Genomic DNA, 21495 nt, shown 5'->3' on the forward strand with positions numbered 1-21495 from the left:
CAAAAATCGCTATAAGAAATGACCAAATTGGAAAAAATGTAATTTTTAATTCTCCGTTACATTATAAAACTACAAATTACATACATCAAGATAATGCGGGTAATTTCACTCTAACTCTAGCTCAGGACAAAGTGATTGGACCTAATTACAGATCTTCTCATCTTTCCTTTAAGGTCTGCAATCTCAAGCTTTACCTAAGCCCATAGGGAAAGCAAATGATAGTCCTGAGGGTCATGCTGAAAATGAAAATTCACTGGAAGCTTATAGTAAAAATATTTTATCAAAAGAGTGGCATTCTGGGAAAAAAAACTATTTCAAATATTCAAAACATTTAGGGCTTTAAGGCCAAAATCTTGACTTGTATTCCATATGGAAACACGCACATATTCAAGTAACTATCTTCCTTAGGTTACCCAGGACCCTTTCTCAGATTAGCTAGTTAACTCTGTACCATATATCACAAATACCATACTCGTTGAAAAGATCACAAAGGTGATACCTATAAGAAACATCCACATGAAGTTATATCACACAAAAGTAATAATCATAAACATATGCCAATAGTTTCTTAACAAAAAGCACCAAAGTAACAAATAGATGAATAAGCAAATGTCAATGAGAAAGAACTTTCATATTCTCTTTGCAGTTCCTTCTAGCCACACAGCCTTTTTGTATGGATTTAACTCCACTGACAGTCAACTCCCTAATGACTCTAATGTTATCAACTAAAACCAAAGTGAATGTTGATCATACTTTGGAAGACGTGATAAACTAGACCAGCCACATAAATGGACTTCCAAAGATCAAAGACATGCAGGCTGGCTGGAAAAGAAGAAAGGAAATATAGATGTTCTTGCTACTAATTTAACATTTATTTGTACAATCGTTTAGAACATACAAAACCATTTACTAACCCACAAATAAAAATTAAAAGAGCCCAAAAGAGCAAGAGAGAGGTGTTATCCTGGTTATCTCACAGGATAATTACAAGAATCGATTTGTCTATCAGATTGGTATTAGCTATGTGCAAAAGTAGAGATTTCCACTTGGATACCACACACTTCTAAGTCAGTTATACTTTTTCCTTAAGCTATGAGTTTAAGCTAGTATGCACTGTGCCCTAAAATCTAATGAGAGCTTTATGGAAGTTGACATTTTTAGCCAGAACTTTAAAAAGGCTATCAAAAATTACCAAAATTCAATAAAACAACAGAATCTCTTCCATAGAATGATGTATGAAATTCATCCCCATTTGTCCCAGTGTATCCTTAAGAATGATAAAGTATTCAAAATCTAAGATTTTATTACTTTTTTTTCAAAGAAAGGGTTCATTCATATAGCCAAATTCAAACACCAAAGAACACATTTATTATAAGATACTACTATAACATATTTATATTACTTAAGAGTCATATGAAACCAGACATCTAAATTTTATCAAAACACTTCAAACATGGAAAAGTCTCAAAATAAAATACCTGGCTGCCTTCATTTTGAAGCATTTCTTGCTTCTCCTCTGGACTTCTTTTCATCTCAAACCTTTGAATAAATTCACAATCTTCACCTGAAATCATCTGTCCCCTAGAAAGCAAGCATAGAATTTGTTTTGTTAAATAAAAGTTAATATATGTATACTTAAGCTGGCTTCCAATGAACCACCCAGAGGTCATTTTAGATTTTCTTCTCTCTTCTAAAGCCCCAAGGCCTAAAAAGTAGAAATTAAAATAGCACTAAAATACAGCTCAGATTAAATGTAAACTCTATATCAATATTTGCACAAGATGACAGATGATAAAACAAACTTTACTCCTCTTGGTATAAAGGTAGAGAGGAGTACAGATGTAGAATGTTGCATACCTTGTCAGATGCTGGCTGGTTTTACTTAACTGTTTTTGTTACATGATGGGGTTTAATGGGGAGTTGGGGGAAGGAGAATAAAAATGACAATATTTAATAAGAGGAATCAAAAATAAAACATTGATAGTAAAGATGCATATCCTACCCCAAAGCAAATTGACTCATATTCAATATATGAGTCTCCTGTATTTTATTTCCTATTTCATAGAGGTAACAAAGGAATAATCTGTGGTACTTATCCATCTTCCTTCAATCCAATTCTATCACCACATCTTATCCTTTCATTCTTCCCTCTAATCTAAAGATGTAGCCCTGCTCTTCTCCAAAGAGTACATCTCTTCCAGTTCCTTGATCTCAACCATTTTCTACTCCAAAAAGAAATCTGCTCCATAATATAATCTGAAACTCATTCTTCACTCCTGTTTCCTTCATAGACTCCTCTTACTTCTTTTGGTCCTCCCCCAATCCTTGCAATCCTTGGTCTTTTCTTTACGCTAGCTCAAACAGAAAGTAAAATGTTGACAATTTCTTGAAATAAATGTATGTGTGTATGTGTGTGTGTATAAAAACTCCTTTTCCCTTTGATCCAATCCCTTATTTACAAGTATCTTCTACACATTTCTACTCTTCTATCTTACTAACAGTGCAACTTTAAAGTGTCCAAAATTAGTCTCATCATTGCCCCCCTTAACCAGCTCAGACAACTAAATGCCCTTCAAAAGGCACTAAAATCTCTACATCCACCCCTCTCTTTCCACTCACATTGCCACAACTACATTATGCTCTTATTACACCCTATTGCAAACATTTTCATTGCTAGCCTCCTTTGCTCTAAAAACGTAACTCTTTTGGGATATTTGGTCTGCCTACTGAAAACTTTATGACCTCAATGTCCTATATATTCTCCTGGGATAAATAAGAATACTAAATCTTTAAATGTGGAAGACAATATAGGTAATGATTACTCTGATTTATCCCCCCAAAAAAGAGTTTTACTAGTTTTACTAGTAAACTAGAGTTTAACTAGTTTACTAGTTACTAGTTTTAAGGCATTTTTCCAAAAATGATCAAAATAATACAAAAAAGTTCCATTCTAGGCATAAGGGAGGATTCATTCCCCTTCTATGCTCCTGACTCCCTCTCAGTATGTGGTCATAGTCCAAATCATTCTGATTCATGCAACATTTAGAAAATATGTTCCATGAAACTGATCATAGGATCAGAGAGCTAGAACTAGAAAAGACCTCCTCAAACGCGTTATCATAACAATAACAATAATTTATAGAGCACTTTAATGTTCACAAAGTACTTTACAAATATTAACTCCTTTTATTTTCACAACAATACTGGGATGTGCTATTATTATCTGCATTTTACAGATAAGGAAACTGAGAGTGACAGCAGTTAAATAATTTGTACTGGGTCACACAGTAAGTGTCTGAGGCATGATTTGAACTTGGGTTTTCTAGACTTGAAGTCCAAGACTTTACACATTCAGTCACCTAGCTATTCCCTCATTTTAGAGTTTAAGTAAGTGAGGTTCAAGGACTTTATGTGACTTGTCCAAGGTAGTAAGAATCATAGGTGGGATTTTACACAGATTCTTAAGACTATCTGAAACTACTTTTCGCTTGCTATTAAAAATACACAAAATGACAGGGTGCAATTTAATTCTCTTTAGAAATCCTCCTAAACCTACAATATAATTGAAGATCATTTAGTTGTTCATGGGCTGTTTAGGACAAACATTATTATAACAAATAAATTGGAAATTTCACATTAGAAATATCTTAATAACCAACATTAAAACGCTGAAATGTTTTTCGAACGGAATACATCTAGGCTAAAAACACACAAACACCCACACACAAAATTTACCATGACCTTTAAAAAGACATTCTGTTCAATCAATTTCCAGCAACATAACTATCCTAACAAAATTCCCTGTAACAGTAATAGGCTCAAAAGAAAAAACGATCTAGATATTCTGTTTCAGGAATATCAAGGAATAACAGAGCACTGTCATGAGAGCCAAGAAATCTAAATTCTAGTTCTGCTATTAACATGTGACTTCAGTCTGGACCACAGTTCCTTTATGGGCAAAATGGGAAGGTGGTGAGGGGTGCCCCCCGCCCCCGCCAGACTCCTGTTATTACACAATCTTCTAAATTACCTCTAAGTTCATTCCAGCTCCACATCTTCACTAATCCTTAAAGACAGGATCTCTATCCCAACAAAAAACATAGTGCTATGTATGACTATCACATAACTTGAAAACACTGGTAGCAATTACCATTTATTTTATAGGCAGAAAACTGAAAGCACAACAGAAAGATTATACAAGGTTCTGAAGTTAAACAATCAAGGACCTAAATTGAGATGCTTAGAATGTCCAAGATTAAGCAAAAAAACAAGTCCATATCATAGAAGAGGCCTTTCCACCAAGACATCCCTTAGAAATTAGAACTAGTATAAATATAAAAATATCACAATGATGAATATACCTCTGGATCATTATTATTATTTAGCTTAACATTTCACATCAACATCTAATCAAAAGTAAGATGTTAGAAGAGAAAAACAAATTCTTACAACTTAAGAGTCTTTAACGTTTCAGCACTAAAATGTAGAAATCCAAATTAAAGTTCAAACTTGGTAGAAAACAAAATTATGAAGTGTTTTAATAGCTAAAATATCACATAACTTAAAACCCGGGCCCATCACGGTGGGGCACACCTGTAGTTCTGTAATTCCTGCTACTAAAGAGGGCTAGAGCTAAGGCTGGTGGGATCGCTTGGGGCTAGGGCACCTTATTAAGTAATCAGAGGGTCCAAGCAGAGGTCAGGCAGCAAAGACTAGCTGAAGAGAGGTAAAACAGCCCCAGTCAGAAAAATAGTACAGGTTAAAGCTACCATGCCAATTAGTAGTGGAATCTAGCCCATGAGTGGTTGCCGCACTTTCAGGTTGGGTGAAATAGAAGACAATCTAAAAAACAAAACAAACAAAAATAAAGCAGCATAAATACTCAGCTAATGCTTACCATACCAATGCCAATAAATTTTGGCCAAGCTGAATTTTGTAAAAAAAGATTACTAGTCAATATATGCTCATAAGATCTAATAGGAAGAGTGTTATGAAGTAATACAAAGTGAGCAAAGCAGAACCAAAATAACAATATACAACTATATAAATGAAAACATTTTTAAATGGCAATAAAATGCAGAATTTTTTAAAATTGGAAACTTAGCACACACTTTTCTTTCAACAAAATGTAAAACTACTTAAGTATAAGGTTATATGCAAGTACTATGAGTCACAATAATTCTTTTATCCTGTTTTCCTTAACTTACAGACCATGGGAGATTCAAACCTGAGCATATTGGAGGTTTCATAGGAGTCAAAATAGAACTGATCAATTTAATTTAAAAAAAAAAAACTTTTAAATCAAATTTTTTTAAATCCACACAAATAGGAAGGCATTTAATATTTCAATATTACATTATTCACCTCCACTAAAATCCTATTCCAAAGCCTCATCTCTGCATGAACTTCATCCTGCCTTCTTGAAGGCTATGCCAATGGAATACTAGCTCTCAAAGTTCCTACCAAGCTAGAAAGGTTTGGTAGATGTTGGTAAAAAGTTAGTAATGGACTAACGGTTTTTCATCCAAGAAACAGCCTAAGTTCAGAAAAGCTCATCAGGTTGGCAATAAAATGATGAATTTGAAGATGAGAGAGTAATTCTCAAAGACCATCCACTAAGCTAATCAAGGTTTGCAATCCCCTTCTTTTCAAAGTACCTAACCAATGAAATGACAGATACCTCCTTAAGTTACTAAACTATGACATTAGAAAACCAAGTGGCATTTCAAGTTTCTCTTTCACCATACCACATGTGTAGCATTAGATAAATTTAAAATTAAAACAAGTTACAAGGAAATTTTCTTGTCATCAAGAGATCCTGCCATTTGTGTAAATATCAAATCTACTTTGCCAAAAAAGAGATACTTCAGTATTGGCAAAATCATTAGGGCCCCAGAATCTATGTGCTTTAGCATGATTCAAAATACTTTCCTTAAAATATAATACACTTCACTTATACAACAAATCATTCATGAGTTCATGAAAAATGTCATATAAACAAAATTTTTGGAAACAGGATGATCATTCTAAATGAACTAAGGGGTGTTCTATATTTTAAATAACATCCTATGAATCCTAATGAGATACAATCATTCCCTAATTTATTTCTTTTTAAATTCCAGTGTTTATACATCAAGTTTTCCTAAATCAATATACACTCTACATTAAAATTACCAGTGGAAAAAAGGAAAATAATTCATATTGAGAGAGTAAAAAACAAATCCTGGAAAATTTGGCTACATTTCTTGATAAAGTATCTCTACTAAAACCCCACTCTAAGGCAGTCCTAGTGTGGCTGGGGGGGTTCCCAGGGTGGGAGGAGGTCAGTAGCAAGTCCAGAATGTCAGAAGTAAAACCTGAAGAGGAATGAAAGCTGGCTCGCCTGGACCCTTCTGCAAAACGGAAGCCCTTAGAGGAACACACCAGTGAAAGAAGGGGTAACAGCTTGGTCGAGGGACATTCCAAGTGAGAAGGCTGAAGGGTCAGTTGGATGCTCTAGAGCAGGGTTGCGAAACCTGCAACCTCAAGGCTACATGTGGCCCTCTAAGTCCTCAAGTGCGGCCCTTTAAATGAATCCAAACTTCACAGAACAAACACCCTTAATAAAAGAATTTGTTCTGTAAAACTTGGACTCAGTCAAAACTTGGACTGCACCCAAGGACCCAGAAAGCCACATACAGCCTCAAGGCTGCGGGTTCCCCACCCTGGTTCTAGAGTAAAGAAGTCCCAGGGGCTAAGAGAAGCTCCAGGGTGAGATGGCAGCTAAGGAGGAGGTGGGGGGAGTCCAGAAAAGTCAGAACAGAACCAAGAGGGGTTAAAGCATGAAGGCTCTGACAGCAAGTTCACACCAAGCTGGCAAGGATTCAGCAAGGGCACTATGAGAAAGCATATCTGTCCTCCAAAAACCAGTCTAGCTAAGTTATACAGGGTCATCACCGAAAGGTCAAACTCCTAGTAACTAACTGTGAGGGTCACAGCAACTCAAGACAGAACCACTGAAGGAGAAAAGGCTATACCAGGTCACAGTCTAACAGATGGCTTTATTCTCTGTTGTAAAACCCATCTGGTGTCCTTAGACAAGGCTACCTCACCCCTGCTGCCTTGAATCAAACAGGTTTCTGTCTTTACAGATCATAACAATTTTATCTATATGGTCACCTTCCTGCCCTGGAACAGAAATTGCTTTCCCACCTGGTAACATCATACCTGCTGCAGGACCAACATATCCCTAGAAACCTCCTTTTCTCAATTTGGTCACCCCCTTTCCTCTTCTCTTCCCTCTGCTTTGAAAACTATTACTAACCTGACCCAAACTGCCACAGAATGCTGCTTGCTGCCTGTGACTTTTGCAGAGGGAGCTAGGAATTGGGATACAAGTTCTACTTAAAGCAATCCTAACTGTTCAGGGATGTACCAAATGGGCTCCCCTAGTTAGTTTTAGAATAAACTTTTTATTTCTTTTTCTGCCAGTCTCTGAAGTTACTGGCCTCTAATCTGGAGACCCACTGGAGGGCAAGATTCTCCAGAGGTTCCCTGAGAGGAATGACCCAATGCTATTAAAGAAGTTGCAATATGTGCACATAGTAAGAGCTGATGAAATCTAGATCTTTGAAGTACTGAAATAGTTACAGGATGCCCTAATACATATGTCTTAACAGTGATACCTCAGGCATAATCATAAATACCTGATAAAAAGCAACACATTTTAAAAGGGAGCTAAGCAGGTTATCAAGGCAGCTAAGTGGCGCAGTGTATAGAGCACTGGGTTTGGAATCAGGAAGACTCATCTTCCTGAGTTCAAATCTGCCTCAGACACTTACTAGCCATGTGACCCTGGGCAAGTCAGTTCATCTGTAAAATGAGCTAGAGAAGGAAATGTATCTTTCCCAAGAAAATCCCAAAATGGGGTCACAAAGAGTCTAACATGACTAAAATAACCAAATAACAACAAAACAAATTAACAAGCTAAGTAAGTGATTCCTGTGGCCACAAAGGAGCCACAAAGAATGTAAAATCTGGGAAAGTTGGTTTCCCTAACATTCACTAGGAAAGTCAATTCCATTTAACATCTAATAGGCCCCCTATGAGTAGGGGGCTGTTAGGCACTAATAATAATAATAATGATGATGATAATAATAACAGCTACGATTTACAGAGTGCCTTAAAATTTAAAAAAAAATTTTACATATGTTGTCTCACTTGAGCCCACACAACGATCCTATGAAGTAGGTGTTATCATTATCCTCATTTTATGGATAGGGAAACTGAGGCTAAGAAAAGTTTGGAGAACTAGTAAGTGCCTGAAGACAGCATCGAGACAGCATCAAAACAGCACTATTTACCGCAAAACCTTGCTGCCTGCCACTAAGGATATAAAACCAAAAGTAAAATAATCCCTGCCCTCAAAGCTTACATTCTAGGAGACAGAACATGTACATATAAATGCAAATTAATTTCAAGAGGAAGAGAAAACAAACACTGGAGACAGGAGGGCAGGAAGTAAAGACCTCATGTGGAAGGCAGCACTGTGGTTAGACAGGAGCTGAGGACTCTGAAGACTGAGAGAAGCCAGTAGAATCAGAGGCAGCATCTCCCCTATGCCAACTTCATAGTCCTTTACATAAATAAGAAAGAGGCTGCTAACAGAAATTTAAGAAGGGGAACAAGATGTATTTTGAAATTTTTTTTTACTAACATAAAAAAACTAATTTTAAAACATCATTTACACAAAAATTCATTTTCTTAATAAGTGTGGTCTTAAATTCTCCTTGCTCACATCTATTCATTCTCTCATTTATTCAGAATACTGTATTAACATGAAATTGTACTCATAAAACATATTCATAAAACTTTTTAAAAATATGATTATAAAATTTCAGCAATTCTGACAGAATTATCCACATATGAAGAAGTATATCACAAAAAGTCTTAATGAACAGTCTAAATTATAACTCATTAAAGTTACTAAGAAAAAACACACACAATGCAATCTAAGTTCTAAATTACTGTTCAATGTCCACAGTAAACACCTTGACAACTTCAAACATTTGTCTCTTCTCCCCAACCCCCAAAAATACTAAAACTATTTGAAAGGAAGTAGGAAAAAGATGTATGGGTAAAAAAATCAGGTATGACTAGTCTATATACTCTGCCCTCCTCCCCTTCCATTACCTCTATCTATAGGCTACCATTCTTTAAGGCCAATTTGAAGTAGAACCTTCTCCTCAAAGTCCTCCCTATAAATTACACCTCACATTTATTTATCTTTTCTCTAACTCTTTCCAACTTTGTAAGCAACACAATTTATATCTTAATTTGGAGATAGCAAACCAATAGCCCTAAGGCCAAAGGCAGTTTTCCAAAGCTTCATATGCATAGTGGAATGAACACAGGGCTTGGATGGATCAGAAGACATCAGATTTCAAATACCTCCGTGACATTTACTAGATATGTTACAACAGTCAAGACATTTAAGCCTTTTGAGTCCTATTTGTAAAATGGAGATTAATATCTCTTCTCCCCTAACTGATTCAAATGGCAAAGCGAAAGCACTTTTAAAACTGCAAGGATCACATAAGGTATTATTATTATTCAATAATATCTTCACTCAATTTATTCTTTTGTCATTAAACAATTATTGGGCACTGACTATATGCATGACACTGTTAAAGATACAATGATGAATAAGACACAATCCCTGTTCTAATGAAGCTTCCAGTCTACTAGAGTTTATACATTATACTATTCAAATAACTAAAATTGAGGAAGAAAATGAAAAAGTATAGAAATAGACCCAAAGAGGCAATTTAGAAGAAATTACTTCTCTTTGAGGGGAATCGGGGAAGAAGGACTTCATAAAACAGAAGGCATTTGAGCAGGGCTTTGAAGGGTAATTAAAAATTATACAGGGTAGAACCAGGAGTAAAGGACATTTCAAGCAGTGGGAATAACATGAACAAAGGCAAGAAAAGAAAAGGATATAGTTAGGGAAAAGCAAGTAATTCAATCTGACTGAAATATAAAGCATATAAAGAGGAGAAGAGGGAGATAAGGTTGGAAAGGTAAATTGGGACTGATGGGGTGCTTGTGCTTGTACTTGGACCCCAATTTCTTCCTAGTCACAGAAACACTGTCTTTGACAACCCCTCCCCAGCCCAAGGACACTGTGCCTACCAGTTATTCATGCATGGGCCCTCGAAAAAAGACTTTGTGAAGAGGGGAATAGGAGTGCCATATTCAAAGGTTTAAAGGGTTGTCATAAAGAAGAGGGATTAGATTTATTCTGTTTGGCCCCAGAATGGAGACCTAGGAGCAACAGCTAGGTAGAAGTTGCAAAGAGGCAAATTTAGGCTCCAATAACTATTTGCATCAGGGATTACAGAGGAAAGAGTTTGAATGAAGATGAGTTAAGAGGCTATTGCAATAGTCCAGGAGAAAGGTAACAAGTGCCTGAAATACAGTAAGTACACTGGAAGTAAGAGAAAAGAAATTGGATTGTTTTGAAAGTCAGTGACCAGGAATAAGGTTCTGTTGACAGAAACAGGGAAAATCAAGAGGAAAAACAAAATTAAATAGGATGGTTAATTTAGCTGGGTTTGGAAGGTGGGGGGATATACAGCAAACAGCTATCAATATGGAACTAGAACTTGAGTTTTCATTTGTATGTTTTAACTCCCCTAATAAATCGCAAGTTGTTTGAGAACAGGAATCTACTTTATTCCCTATAGCAATTAAGATGGCTTTCACGGAGGACACGTGAAGTACAATGAAGACATACAGGAGAAAAGAATATGTAGATGTACAGGAAGTAGAAAAAGGAAACAACATTATAAAAAGTAACTTCATAAAAGGAAATGGAGCATTATAAAAAGTTCACCAAACTTAAAACATTTTCTCAGAGGCCACCATTAAACATCAAATCCTACTGGGTGTTTCATAATGAATAACAATGGTATTGTTTAAAATGTAAGCAGATCCAGAGGTACTATAAACAGACTCTTTCTTGGCCCTCTCTAGCCTAAACTGACTCCAGACTAGAGAAACCAGGATACATAACCAGACCCCAACATTTTACTGCCTACAAATTATTGTAGTAGCACACATAAACACAAAAGGAGTGATTAAGAGAATTACCTTTGTAACTCAAGTTCCTCCACTTACAAAACAATTAAAATTTGTAGCTAGAAATTTCTAAGTTTCATTATTCACAATGCACACACGTATATATGTGTGTGTGTGTGTGTATATATATATATCAAATACACATATTTTAATAAAAGAGGAATCCATTCTATCATAAATATCCATCAATACACACAATAATATCTCTGATGATAAAACCAGGTCTCAAGAAAACAAAAAAGAGGACCATATGCAGATGAAGAGCAGTGAAAACCCAAACACATTAAATCTTAATACACAAAAAAGACAGCCATTTATTTTAAATAGGTTTTTCCACCTACTCAGGTCATAAATGTTTTTCCAGGATCTAGCACAGTAACATGATCATGGAAAAAAGCCTACCAGATTGAATGAGAAGCAGCTGACTACCTATGATTCATTATAAATCTATACTTACTGAAGATAGGATTGCCAGTTGACTTTGTTGGCCCGAACTTCTGCAGCCTTGGCAGCAATGATGTTTGTTGGGACAGCATTATCCACAGCACCTCGGATATCCATTTTGGTCATCTAAATTTGTAGTCTTGAACTTTTTCAACAAATCTTCAATAATTAATGAGTTAGATCTTCAATAATCATAAAGTCAGATGTAAAGAAAAAACAGACCAAAAATTAAACAAAATTACATTATACTTCCTAAATTTTAATTACTTAGACATAAAACTAACCTTGAGCGTCTGGATATAATGTAAAATGGGGGAAGTGGGAGAACTGGCAGTTTTCACTGCAGAATAGATGATTGCAAAGAACTTCCAGCTCTAAGATCCCTGGCATCCAACTTTGGATTATAGCCTAAGAGAGATATTTTCATCCTGAACTTTTATTTTTTCAGAAAAAAAAAACTCTTCAACATAGTTTCATTAATGTAAGGGTAACATCATACTGGAGATCATTTAAAATAACACATCAGAAATTATTTAAGATACAAAAATACGAGGAAAATGCTTCAAATTTATGCAAATAGGATTAACTTCCCTTCTTCTATGTTCTCCTGGGAGAATGTAAATGTGCAGAACCTCTAAAGTGCAAGTAAAGCCATACAAATCATCAATTTACTTATTTTATTAATTGACTAAAAGAATGACACTGCAAAAAAATTTTTTTTAACTTTTTAAAGGGTAATATTTCTGATCTAAAAGACTGAGTTATCAGTTAAAATGAAATTTTCAGAGAGTGGAAGTTATTTCTCCAAGTAGGAATAAATTCTTCTGTTACTTCACAAACACATCAGCTCTCCTGCAAGACTGTGATGCAAACAATTAATATCCAAGGGTAAACAGTACTGAAAGTCTATTATGATCAAGGACGTTTAAAGTCTTAATGTAATAAATGACTTTTTCCTCAGGTATTCAACTGCTAACCTATTATGCTGCTAACATACAAAATACATTTCCAGTATTACCAGTTATATATATCACCACAAAAAAAAAAATCGAAGATCAACCTGACATTTTCTATTCTACAAAACCAAAGACCTTCAGTTTTCGTGCTAATTTCATTATCCAAGGATTTGCTACCTAAACAAAGGATTGTGACAAGGATAGGGCAGGCTAGACCAGAGAGAAGCAGCAGCATTATCCACTGCAACCAATTGGCCCAGGCCTAATCAGGTTTTCCTATTGTGGCAATCAGAGACGAAGATAATTACTTGGGTACTAGAAACAACCTTTATCAGAGGAGGCCCCATCAACCTAAAGCCTAAACCGAACCAGCTCTCACGCTCTAGCGCCCAAATGGAGAAGGTGGGGGGGCAGGAAGAGGAGACTGTGTCGCAGCTTTGGAGAACGGCCACCTCCCAAATGCCGAGGGCCCTTCCAGTTCCTCTGAGGGGGAGCCTTCCTCCCCCGGCCTCCTATCATCCAGCAACAAGGCCTCCAAACTCAGTCTTAAGTGAAGGGCAGCAGGGGACGAGAGAGAATTAGGGGCGGGGGAAGGGGACCCGAGGAGAGTCTGGAAAGGTGAGTCAGCTGCTCCCCAGGCTCCCACCTCTTCCTCTCCTTTACCTACATCCTTATCTGAGAAAGTGGACGAGCTACGAATCTCTAAACCCCAGACGAGGACATCCCACTGGAGGTGGACGAAAGAGTGGCAGGGGCTGCGGGCCCGGGGCGCCTTCTCCTCCTCCCCCGGCCCAGCCCCAGCCTCCGCTCTGGCCCCGCACTGGCGTCTGTCTCTTACCCGGTCCTGCACGCGCGGTCTGCAGAGGTCCAGGAGCGTGGGTGTGAGCTGGAGGGAGCGGAGAAGACGCCGAGAGCGCTAGCCCCAGGACAAGCTGGGGCCGCCGAGACACCACAGGGAAACCGGCTGTGGCCGTCCCGACTGACAGAGCGCAGGTCATGTGACGGGCCGGCACGTGACGAGCCCAGACTGCGGAAGCCGGGAGGGTTCTGGGGCCTCGCGGGGGCGGGGGAAAGCGGCGGGGGGAGGGGCAGGGGCGGGGCTCAATCTGGAGGGAAGTCGCTCCGTCCCCTTGCGGTCTTCGACGCTCGGCCTGTGCTCAGCGGAGAAGCGGGAGGGCCGGGAGCGAGGCGTGTCCTCGGGGACCACCCGCCGTGCCCAGGCAGGACTAGCTCACGGTGCGGGCGGAAAGGGGAACCTGAGGCAGCGGCAACCGCCCCTAAATCCCGAAACTCCCTTCCCATATCTCGTAATGAAGCCCCAAGCACGTGGATCTAGACCTGGAAGAGTCGTCGGAGCTAGTACAGCCCGAGCCCCCCGTTATACAGATTGGAAACTGAGGCCCAGAGAGATTTAAGTGCATTGACCACGGTCGTACGCACAGCTGGGGTCTGAATTGCCCCGCCCCCACCCCCTCTTCTGTCACCAGTCGTAGTAAAGTTTTTAAGTGATACATTGTATCTGATTTACGATCATGGGGTTTTTCCAAGGCTTCACCGAAAGGGCTTTGGGTAGAGGATGTGCCCAGGTCGGGCATGCCTGAAAAGGTGTAGGTGGGCTTAGGTGTGCCAAGGTCATCGCTTCTTGTTGGCCGACCTCAAAAAGGGCATGGCACGGTCAGGCTCCATTTGGAGTTTTTCTTCTAAAGTTTCCTTAAATGCTGCGACTGGAGCAAGAAGTGAGAGCCCTGCAGGAGAAGCCCCTTCACCTCCCCCCACCCCTCATCACCGGGCTTTGAGGTCCAACAGACGACACTCACTCCGTCACTTACTCCGTTCTCTTCTCCCAGCTGGTTTTGCTTTCTACTCATTTTCCAACCTTAAAGCGTTTGATTAAATCAAATGGCCGGGTAGAACGCTAAACTAAGATTAAAGGGGCTTAAATGATTTCAACTTTCTTCAGACTGCTCCACATATGAACAGATTTTGATTATCATAGTTGGAAGAAACCTTAATTCAACCTTTTACAATCCCTTCTGCATCCCCAAGAAAAGGTCCACTGACATTTGCTTAAAGACTTCCACTTAAGGGACTATACTAGTTCCTGAAGCAGCCCTTTCAACTTTTGGGTAGTTGTGATGTTATTAAAGTTTTCCCCATACACTAAGCCTGAATCTGCCTCTCAGAACTTGGCTGCTGCTTGAATCCTTTAGGACCAAGCACAACAAATTGAATACCTTTTCTATGTGATAGCAGATCAGATTTTTGAACACAGCTATCATGACACCTAAGTTAAATATACCAAGCTTAAACTTTTTCTAGGATAAATATCTCGTGTCATTCCCTAAGAAGCACCAGTGGTTCCCTTTTGCCTCTAGGACAAAATGCAAATTTCTCTGACTTTTAAAGCCCTTCACAATCTAGTCCCTGCTTATCCTTTATGGCATATTGCACATTACTCTCCTAAATGAATTCTACATTTCAAACTGCCCTGCTTGCTTTTTTACCTCCCAACTCCTTGCCTTTATACCTGTTGTCCCTTATGCCTGGACTTCACCCTTCCTCACATCTACCGCACACGATCCTACCTTCCTTCGAAGTTCAGGTCCAGCACCACCTCCAATCTCTAACTTGATTGCCTCCTTCTAGTTGCTAGTGCCTTCCCTCTACAAGCGAAGCCAGGAGGCAGTGATGAGGAGGGCTATACTTCCAGGCATGGGGGACAACCAGTGAAAACACCCAGAGATGGGTGTCTTGTTTTGTTTAGGGAATATCAAGAAGACTAGTGTCACTGGATCCGAGAGTATGGAGATTAGGGGATATAGGGGATGTTAGGTATAAGAAGACTGGAAAGGTAGGAGGGGAGCAGGTTATAAATGGGTTTGAATGCTAAATAGAGAATTTTATATTTGATCCTGAACTTCATAGGGGGCCATTGAAGTTTATTGAATAGAGGGGCAACATAATCAGAGCTGCACTTTAGGGAGATTAATTTGACAACTGAGTAAAGGATAGATTAGAATGGAAAGTGATTTAAGGCAGGGAGATCAACCAAAAGACTACTGCAGTAGTCCAGATGTGAGGTAAAACTAAATAGCAAAGACATATTAAAACACACATACAACATGCAAATATATCACTATAATTTATAGATATGCATATGTGACTTCAAAGGAATAAAGTTGGTGTTAGCATTTACATCCTTCAAAGGAGTGATAGCAAGTATCCCTTCTTAGTTTGCTTGTTTTTGTTTTGAACCCTCAAGTTATTTAATCTCTCTGGGCTACAAATCTGTCATCAGCTAAATTCATTTTAATTCTTACATCCCAGTTTGCTTAACAAACTGTATGGTCAATTGAAGCAATTACTGGGGGAGGGGTGTCTGCCTGAGGGATCCAAATGTATTTTCAATAGATCTATGATCTTCTTGAAGTGGGTAATTCAGTGGGTAGTGTACCCTCCAGTGCAAAATACAACCTCCTCCAGTGCAAAATACCACCTCCTCCATATTTTCTAATTGTATGATTCTTTTCCAGAAATTCTGCACAGGAGAGTCCACCCAACTTTCTTTAGACCCAGCAATATAAGCAAAATAAGGATTTTGCCTCTATTGTCTCAGTTATCTGAATATTTAATGATAGAGAAATGGTTACAATATGTGGGGAGGAGAGAGAACCTGTGGCCTCATGGCCTTCTAGGTTCTTGGGTGCAGCCTTTTGACTTAACAGAACAAATCCTTTTATAAAGGGGATTTGTTCTGTGAAGTTTGGATCAGTCAAAGGGCCTTACTTGAGGTCCTAGAGGGCCACAAGTGGCTTTGAGGCCACAGGTTCTCTACCCCTGCAAATAAAATTATAGTAGTCCTTGCTCTCAAAGATATTAGAATTATTATAATTTAAAATAGCAAACAAATGCCAAGTCTTAGTCTTGCATATCAGAGGGAAATATTTAATAGCCAGTCTCTATGTCCATCAATGCCCATGGGTCAAGGATAGCATTAAATAAGTTGGTATCTAGGAAAATTTAAATGCCAAAAGGAAACAGGGCCAAAACCAAGAAAGCAAACATGAACAGATACCAAGAAATGAGTCAAGTCCAGATTAGATGAGCGTATCAGCCAAAAAGGAATAACAACAGGAGAAACAGGGAAGCTAGCACCAAGTGACAGGCAGCAGTCAGGAGGGCACAAAGTTCAGGCAGAAATATATGATACTACACAATAGTATCTGCATAGCTCTCCTCTTCAATTTGATGGTGTATTAGTACATCATGCCTACATCCCCATCCCACTCTTTATATCTTAAAGGAGTGGGCTTTTGGTTTGTGACAATATTGCTATTTTTTTTTTAAATCTTAATGTCAAATTCATGTTGTTTATAGGTCTAAAAAAGGAGTTCATAACCTGGGGTCTATGAACTTATTTTTAAAATTTTTTTTGATAACTATTTAGATGGAGGAACAAAAAAAGGTTAGGAGTTTCAAGGATAATAATAAAAGGAAGTGGGAAGGAAGGTTATAGTATCAATTACAGATCTCAAATTGTTTGGTTGGTTGGTTGTTGTCCTTCATTTTCGAAGAGGACCAAAATGGTATCAGTGTGCTAGCATCAAGTTTTAGTGTGTCCGACTGTGGCTGATCAGACCAATATGAACTTGGAATGTTGGACCATAGGTCAGGCACAAATAGTCCAAGTGAACATTTGCAGTGGATTCTCTGTTTTTACATATTGCTTTTCTCTTGAACTATTTCAATTCTGCTTTGCCCATAGAGCACAGCACCTCTGTTATGGACATGCCATGCTGGACATTCCTTTGCCAGTGTCTCCCATGTCACACAATCAATTCCAAAGTTCTTAAGAGAAACCTTGAGAGTATCCTTATATCGCTTCCTCTGACCACCATGTGAATGCTTGCCCTGTGTGAGTTCTCCGTAAAATAGTCTTTTTGGCAAGCTTACATTTTGTATTCAAACAATGTGGCCAGCCCATCCAAACTGTGCCTCTAAAGCAAAGTTTGAATGCTTAGAAATTTAGTTTGAGAAAGGACCTCAGTGTCTGGTATCTTATCCTGCCAGGTGATCTTCAGAATCTTCCTAAGACAATTCAAGTGGAAGCTATTCAGTTTCCTAGCACGGCGCTAGTGTACTGTCCAGGTTTCATAGGCATACAAAAGTGAGGTCAGCACAATGGCTCTGTAGACCTTCAGTTTGGTAGTCAGTCTAATACCTCTTCTCTCCCTTACTTTCCTTTGGAGTCTCCCAAACACCAAGCTGGCTCTGGTAATGCATGAGTCAACCTCATTATCAATGTGTACATCCCTGGAAAGTGCTCTACCAAGGTAAGTGAACTTATCCACAGCATTCAAAACTACTCCATTTGCTGTAACTGATGGTTCCATGTATGGGTGATGTGGTGGTGGCTGATGGAACACCTGTGTTTTCTTGGTGTTAATTGTTAGGCCAAAATTAGCACAAGCAGCAGAGAAACGATTCATACTTTGATGCATCTCAGCTTCAGAGGCTGCATTGAGTGCACAGTCATCTGCAAACAGAAAATCATGCACCAACACTCCCTCCATTTTGGTCTTGGTTTGTAGTCTTTTCAAGTTGAAAAATTTACCATCAGTGAGATAGCTGACCTTGATGCCATGTTCATTCTTATTGAAAGCATTTGTCAGCATGGCTGAAAACATTATGCTAAAAAGCATAGGAGCAAACACATAGCCTTGTTTCACTCCATTGGTGACTGGGAAAGCATGAGAGCATTGTCCATTATCCAGAACCCCGGCAAGTATGCTATCATGAAATTGACGTACAGTGCTGGTGAACTTCTCTGGGCAACCAAATTTTGACATCATTTTCCATAAGCCCTCATGACTGAAAGTATCAAAGGCCTTGGTCAGATCTATAAATGTTGTGTACAGATCTCTGTTCTGCTCTTGGCATTAATCCTGGAGTTAGGGTTTGTTCAGGGAAGACTAGTACCTCTGGTGGAAAGGCTGCTGTGCCCTTTTCAAGGCTGCTTTCTACCCTTGGTATCCACCTGCTGCACCTAACTCTCATCTGTGGCCCCAAGAAGCTGTAGCATGCATAGCGGCCACAGCCTGGTAAACTGTTTGAGCAGATGGACTAAAGCAGGTAGAGGTTAACAAAGGGGTCTCAAACCTGTTCGTGAGTTAAGGAGGTGTCTACCCCAAGCATGGGAAGACATCCCCTGTTGGAATGGGTGGATAAGAACAATTTGTTCCAATTGTCATGAAAGCAGCTGAAGCAGGCGCTATGGAGTGCTTAGAGCTTGGTTAGATATCAAAGATGCCAAGGTCATCCACTGCACCTGCAGCCATCACCAGTCATCTTGATTCTGTCTTGCCACTGGACTGTGATAACTATGGAGGAGAGAATGAGGCCAACAACTGCGTGCAACTCTGCCTCACTTAAATCCAACTTATGCACAAATCAAAGGAAAAGGACATCTCAAATTGTACAAGAAAGCAGTAATCATTAAAAACAGTCTAGTGCTTTTTTTTTTTAAGAAGTCAATCAGTGGACCGTAATAGGAATACAACATATGGAAACAAACAAACAGTAGTATCATATTTGATAACCCCAAAGTCCTCAGTTACTACATGAAGAACTCACTATTTGACAAAAACTGCTGGAAAAACATAGCTATCTTGCAAACCTCACACTGTATGCCAAGGTTTCTCTTATTTTTAGAGACTTTGAGCATTTTTTCATATAATTGTTAATAGTTTATGTTTCTTCCTGTGGAAACTGCCCATTCAGAACATACAAAAACTCTTCACACAAATATAGATCTAAATAGTTGGGAAAATATTCATTGTTTATAAGTAAGTCAAAGCCAATATAATAAAAATGACAATACTACCTAAATTAATTTATTTATTCAGTGTTATACTAATCCAACTACAAAAAGAATTATTTATTGAACTAGAAAAAATACAATTCATCTGGGAGAACAAAAGATCAAGAATACTGAGGGAATCAATGAAAAAAATCTGAAGGAGGGAGGCACCTAGCACTATCAGATTTCAAACTATATTCCAAAGCAGTTATCAAAACAATTTAGTACTGGATAAGAAAGAGTGGTTGATCAATGGAATAGATTAGGTGCACAATATACAGAAGCAAATGAGCATAGTAACCTGGTGTTCTATACACCCAAAGATCTCAGTTTGGGGGTCAAGAACTATTTAACCAAAACTGCTGGGAAAACTGGAAAGTAGGCTAGCAGAAAGTAGGCGTAGACCAACATCTCATACTTTATACCAAATTAGCTCAAAATGGACACAAGATTAGGCATAAAGGATAATATCATAAGCAAATTAGACAATCGCAGAAAAAAATCACCTATCAGATATATGAATGGGTTACATAAAATTTAAAAGTTTTTTGCAGAAACAAAACTAATTTAGCCAAAATTAAAAGAAAAGCAGGAAACTCGGGGTGAGGGAGAGGAATTTACATCAAGTTCTCTGATAAAGGTCTCATTTCTCAAATACATAGGGAACTGAGCCAAATTTGTAAAAAATAAAAGCCATTCCTCAATTGCTAAATGATCAAACTGACTTATTGATCAGTTATTCCTAAACCCTTGCCTGCCTCCTTGAGGTAGCTAGATGGTTCGGTGGATAGAGCCCTGGACCTGGAGTCAGGAAGACTTGAGTTCAAATCCAACCTCAGACATTCACTAGTTGTGTGATCCTGAGCAAGTCACTTACTCTGTCTTAATCCACTGAAGAAAGAAATGGCAACCCATTCAAATATCTTTGCCAAGAAAACCCCATATGGGGTCGCAAAGAGTTGGACATGACTGAACAACAGCAGTGAAATTTAGCCAAGGGACCTACTGATTCGTCATCCCTAAACCCCTGCCACCTAGTTAGAGATTTCCTAGGCAGGGTCATTCTAGAATCTAGCCTTCTAGTCAGACAAAGGAGATTTCTTCACCAACCTTAAGGGGTGCCTAGAGAGTAACCCCAAATTCATGAGTCCAGAGATCTACCATTCTATAAGGAAAAGGGGAATTTCTGAGCATTGTTCCTTTTGAGGAAAAAAAAAGTGTCACCACATGGCTCTCTTAGCTAGAGGAACAGTAAGAGATTAAATTCATGACATGAAGCAAAAGTTCTATAATTTATTTCTCCTTATTAATAAATTATTTGGATAGCACAAGGCTGATAGGAAGATTGCCTGTCCTGCAGCTTCAAAGCTTTTTGCTTCCCAATGGAAAATCCAAAGCATAGAGTAGTTCTGTGAATCTTAGAGGGTTCGGGGATAGGAGGTGGGGAGTGAGGATTGTGTAAGACCCTGTGGGGAAGATATTTTTCAGAATCTCAATGTATTTCCCCTTGTAACCCCAAGCTCATTTCACTTCCAAATGGTGTTCAAACTCCATTTGAGGAACAACAGTAGAAAAGTAGGACTCAATGGAGAGGGAGGAAAATGGTGTTGATTGTTTATGGGCTCCCATGAGTCCTTTACATTCTATGGATTTTCTGTGTGGCAAAATAAAAGCTGTAGCATACCTAATATCATTGTAACCATGAATGCTTATATAGGAGCTTGGCAGATCTATGTGGACAGGGATTTTTTCCCCCATGTCACTGCTTTTTCATTTTAAATTAATCTTTTTAAATCAGTTTGACTGGTATGACCCCAGTCCCCCAGTATGTAGGTATATCAAGGCTAATAAACCCAAGCACTGGGCGTTAATTCCCTTCTAGCCTCTTTTTAGATTGGCACAATCCCAATTCCTCAGCCTTTATTCAGTAATTTAGAAAATACCTTCATTTTACTAGTCCTTTAGTTAAAAGGGTGGTCTCTCACTGGTATCATGTGGGTTCTTTCATGTCTAAATCATGTCTAAATCTATATTACACGCTTCTCTCTACTCTGTGCTGCCCTCTGAAACTGTTTCCTGCTTACAGTTGTTCTCTTCCTTCCCTTGCAAGTAGTA

At 38.7% G+C, this 21495-nt stretch overlaps 1 protein-coding gene across 2 annotated transcripts in view; it reads right to left on the reverse strand.

Moving 5' to 3' along the window:
- The window catches only part of LOC114054217 (V-type proton ATPase subunit H), a 110981-nt gene extending 97462 nt beyond the window's left edge, over positions 1-13519 (reverse strand). For both annotated transcript variants that reach the window (XM_027877389.1, XM_027877388.1), the window contains exons 1-3: positions 13360-13519; positions 11579-11747; positions 1479-1581 (exon numbers count right to left, since the gene is read on the reverse strand). In XM_027877389.1, coding sequence (XP_027733190.1) covers positions 1479-1581; positions 11579-11691 — 216 coding nt within the window. In that variant the 5' untranslated portion in view covers positions 11692-11747; positions 13360-13519. The remainder of the gene's footprint in view (positions 1-1478; positions 1582-11578; positions 11748-13359) is intronic.
- Between the last annotated feature and the right edge of the window lie 7976 nt (positions 13520-21495).

The sequence above is a fragment of the Vombatus ursinus genome, unplaced genomic scaffold (genome assembly GCF_900497805.2).
Source record: "Vombatus ursinus unplaced genomic scaffold, bare-nosed wombat genome assembly UNPS02014812.1, whole genome shotgun sequence".
Classification (NCBI taxonomy): Eukaryota; Metazoa; Chordata; class Mammalia; order Diprotodontia; family Vombatidae; genus Vombatus; species Vombatus ursinus.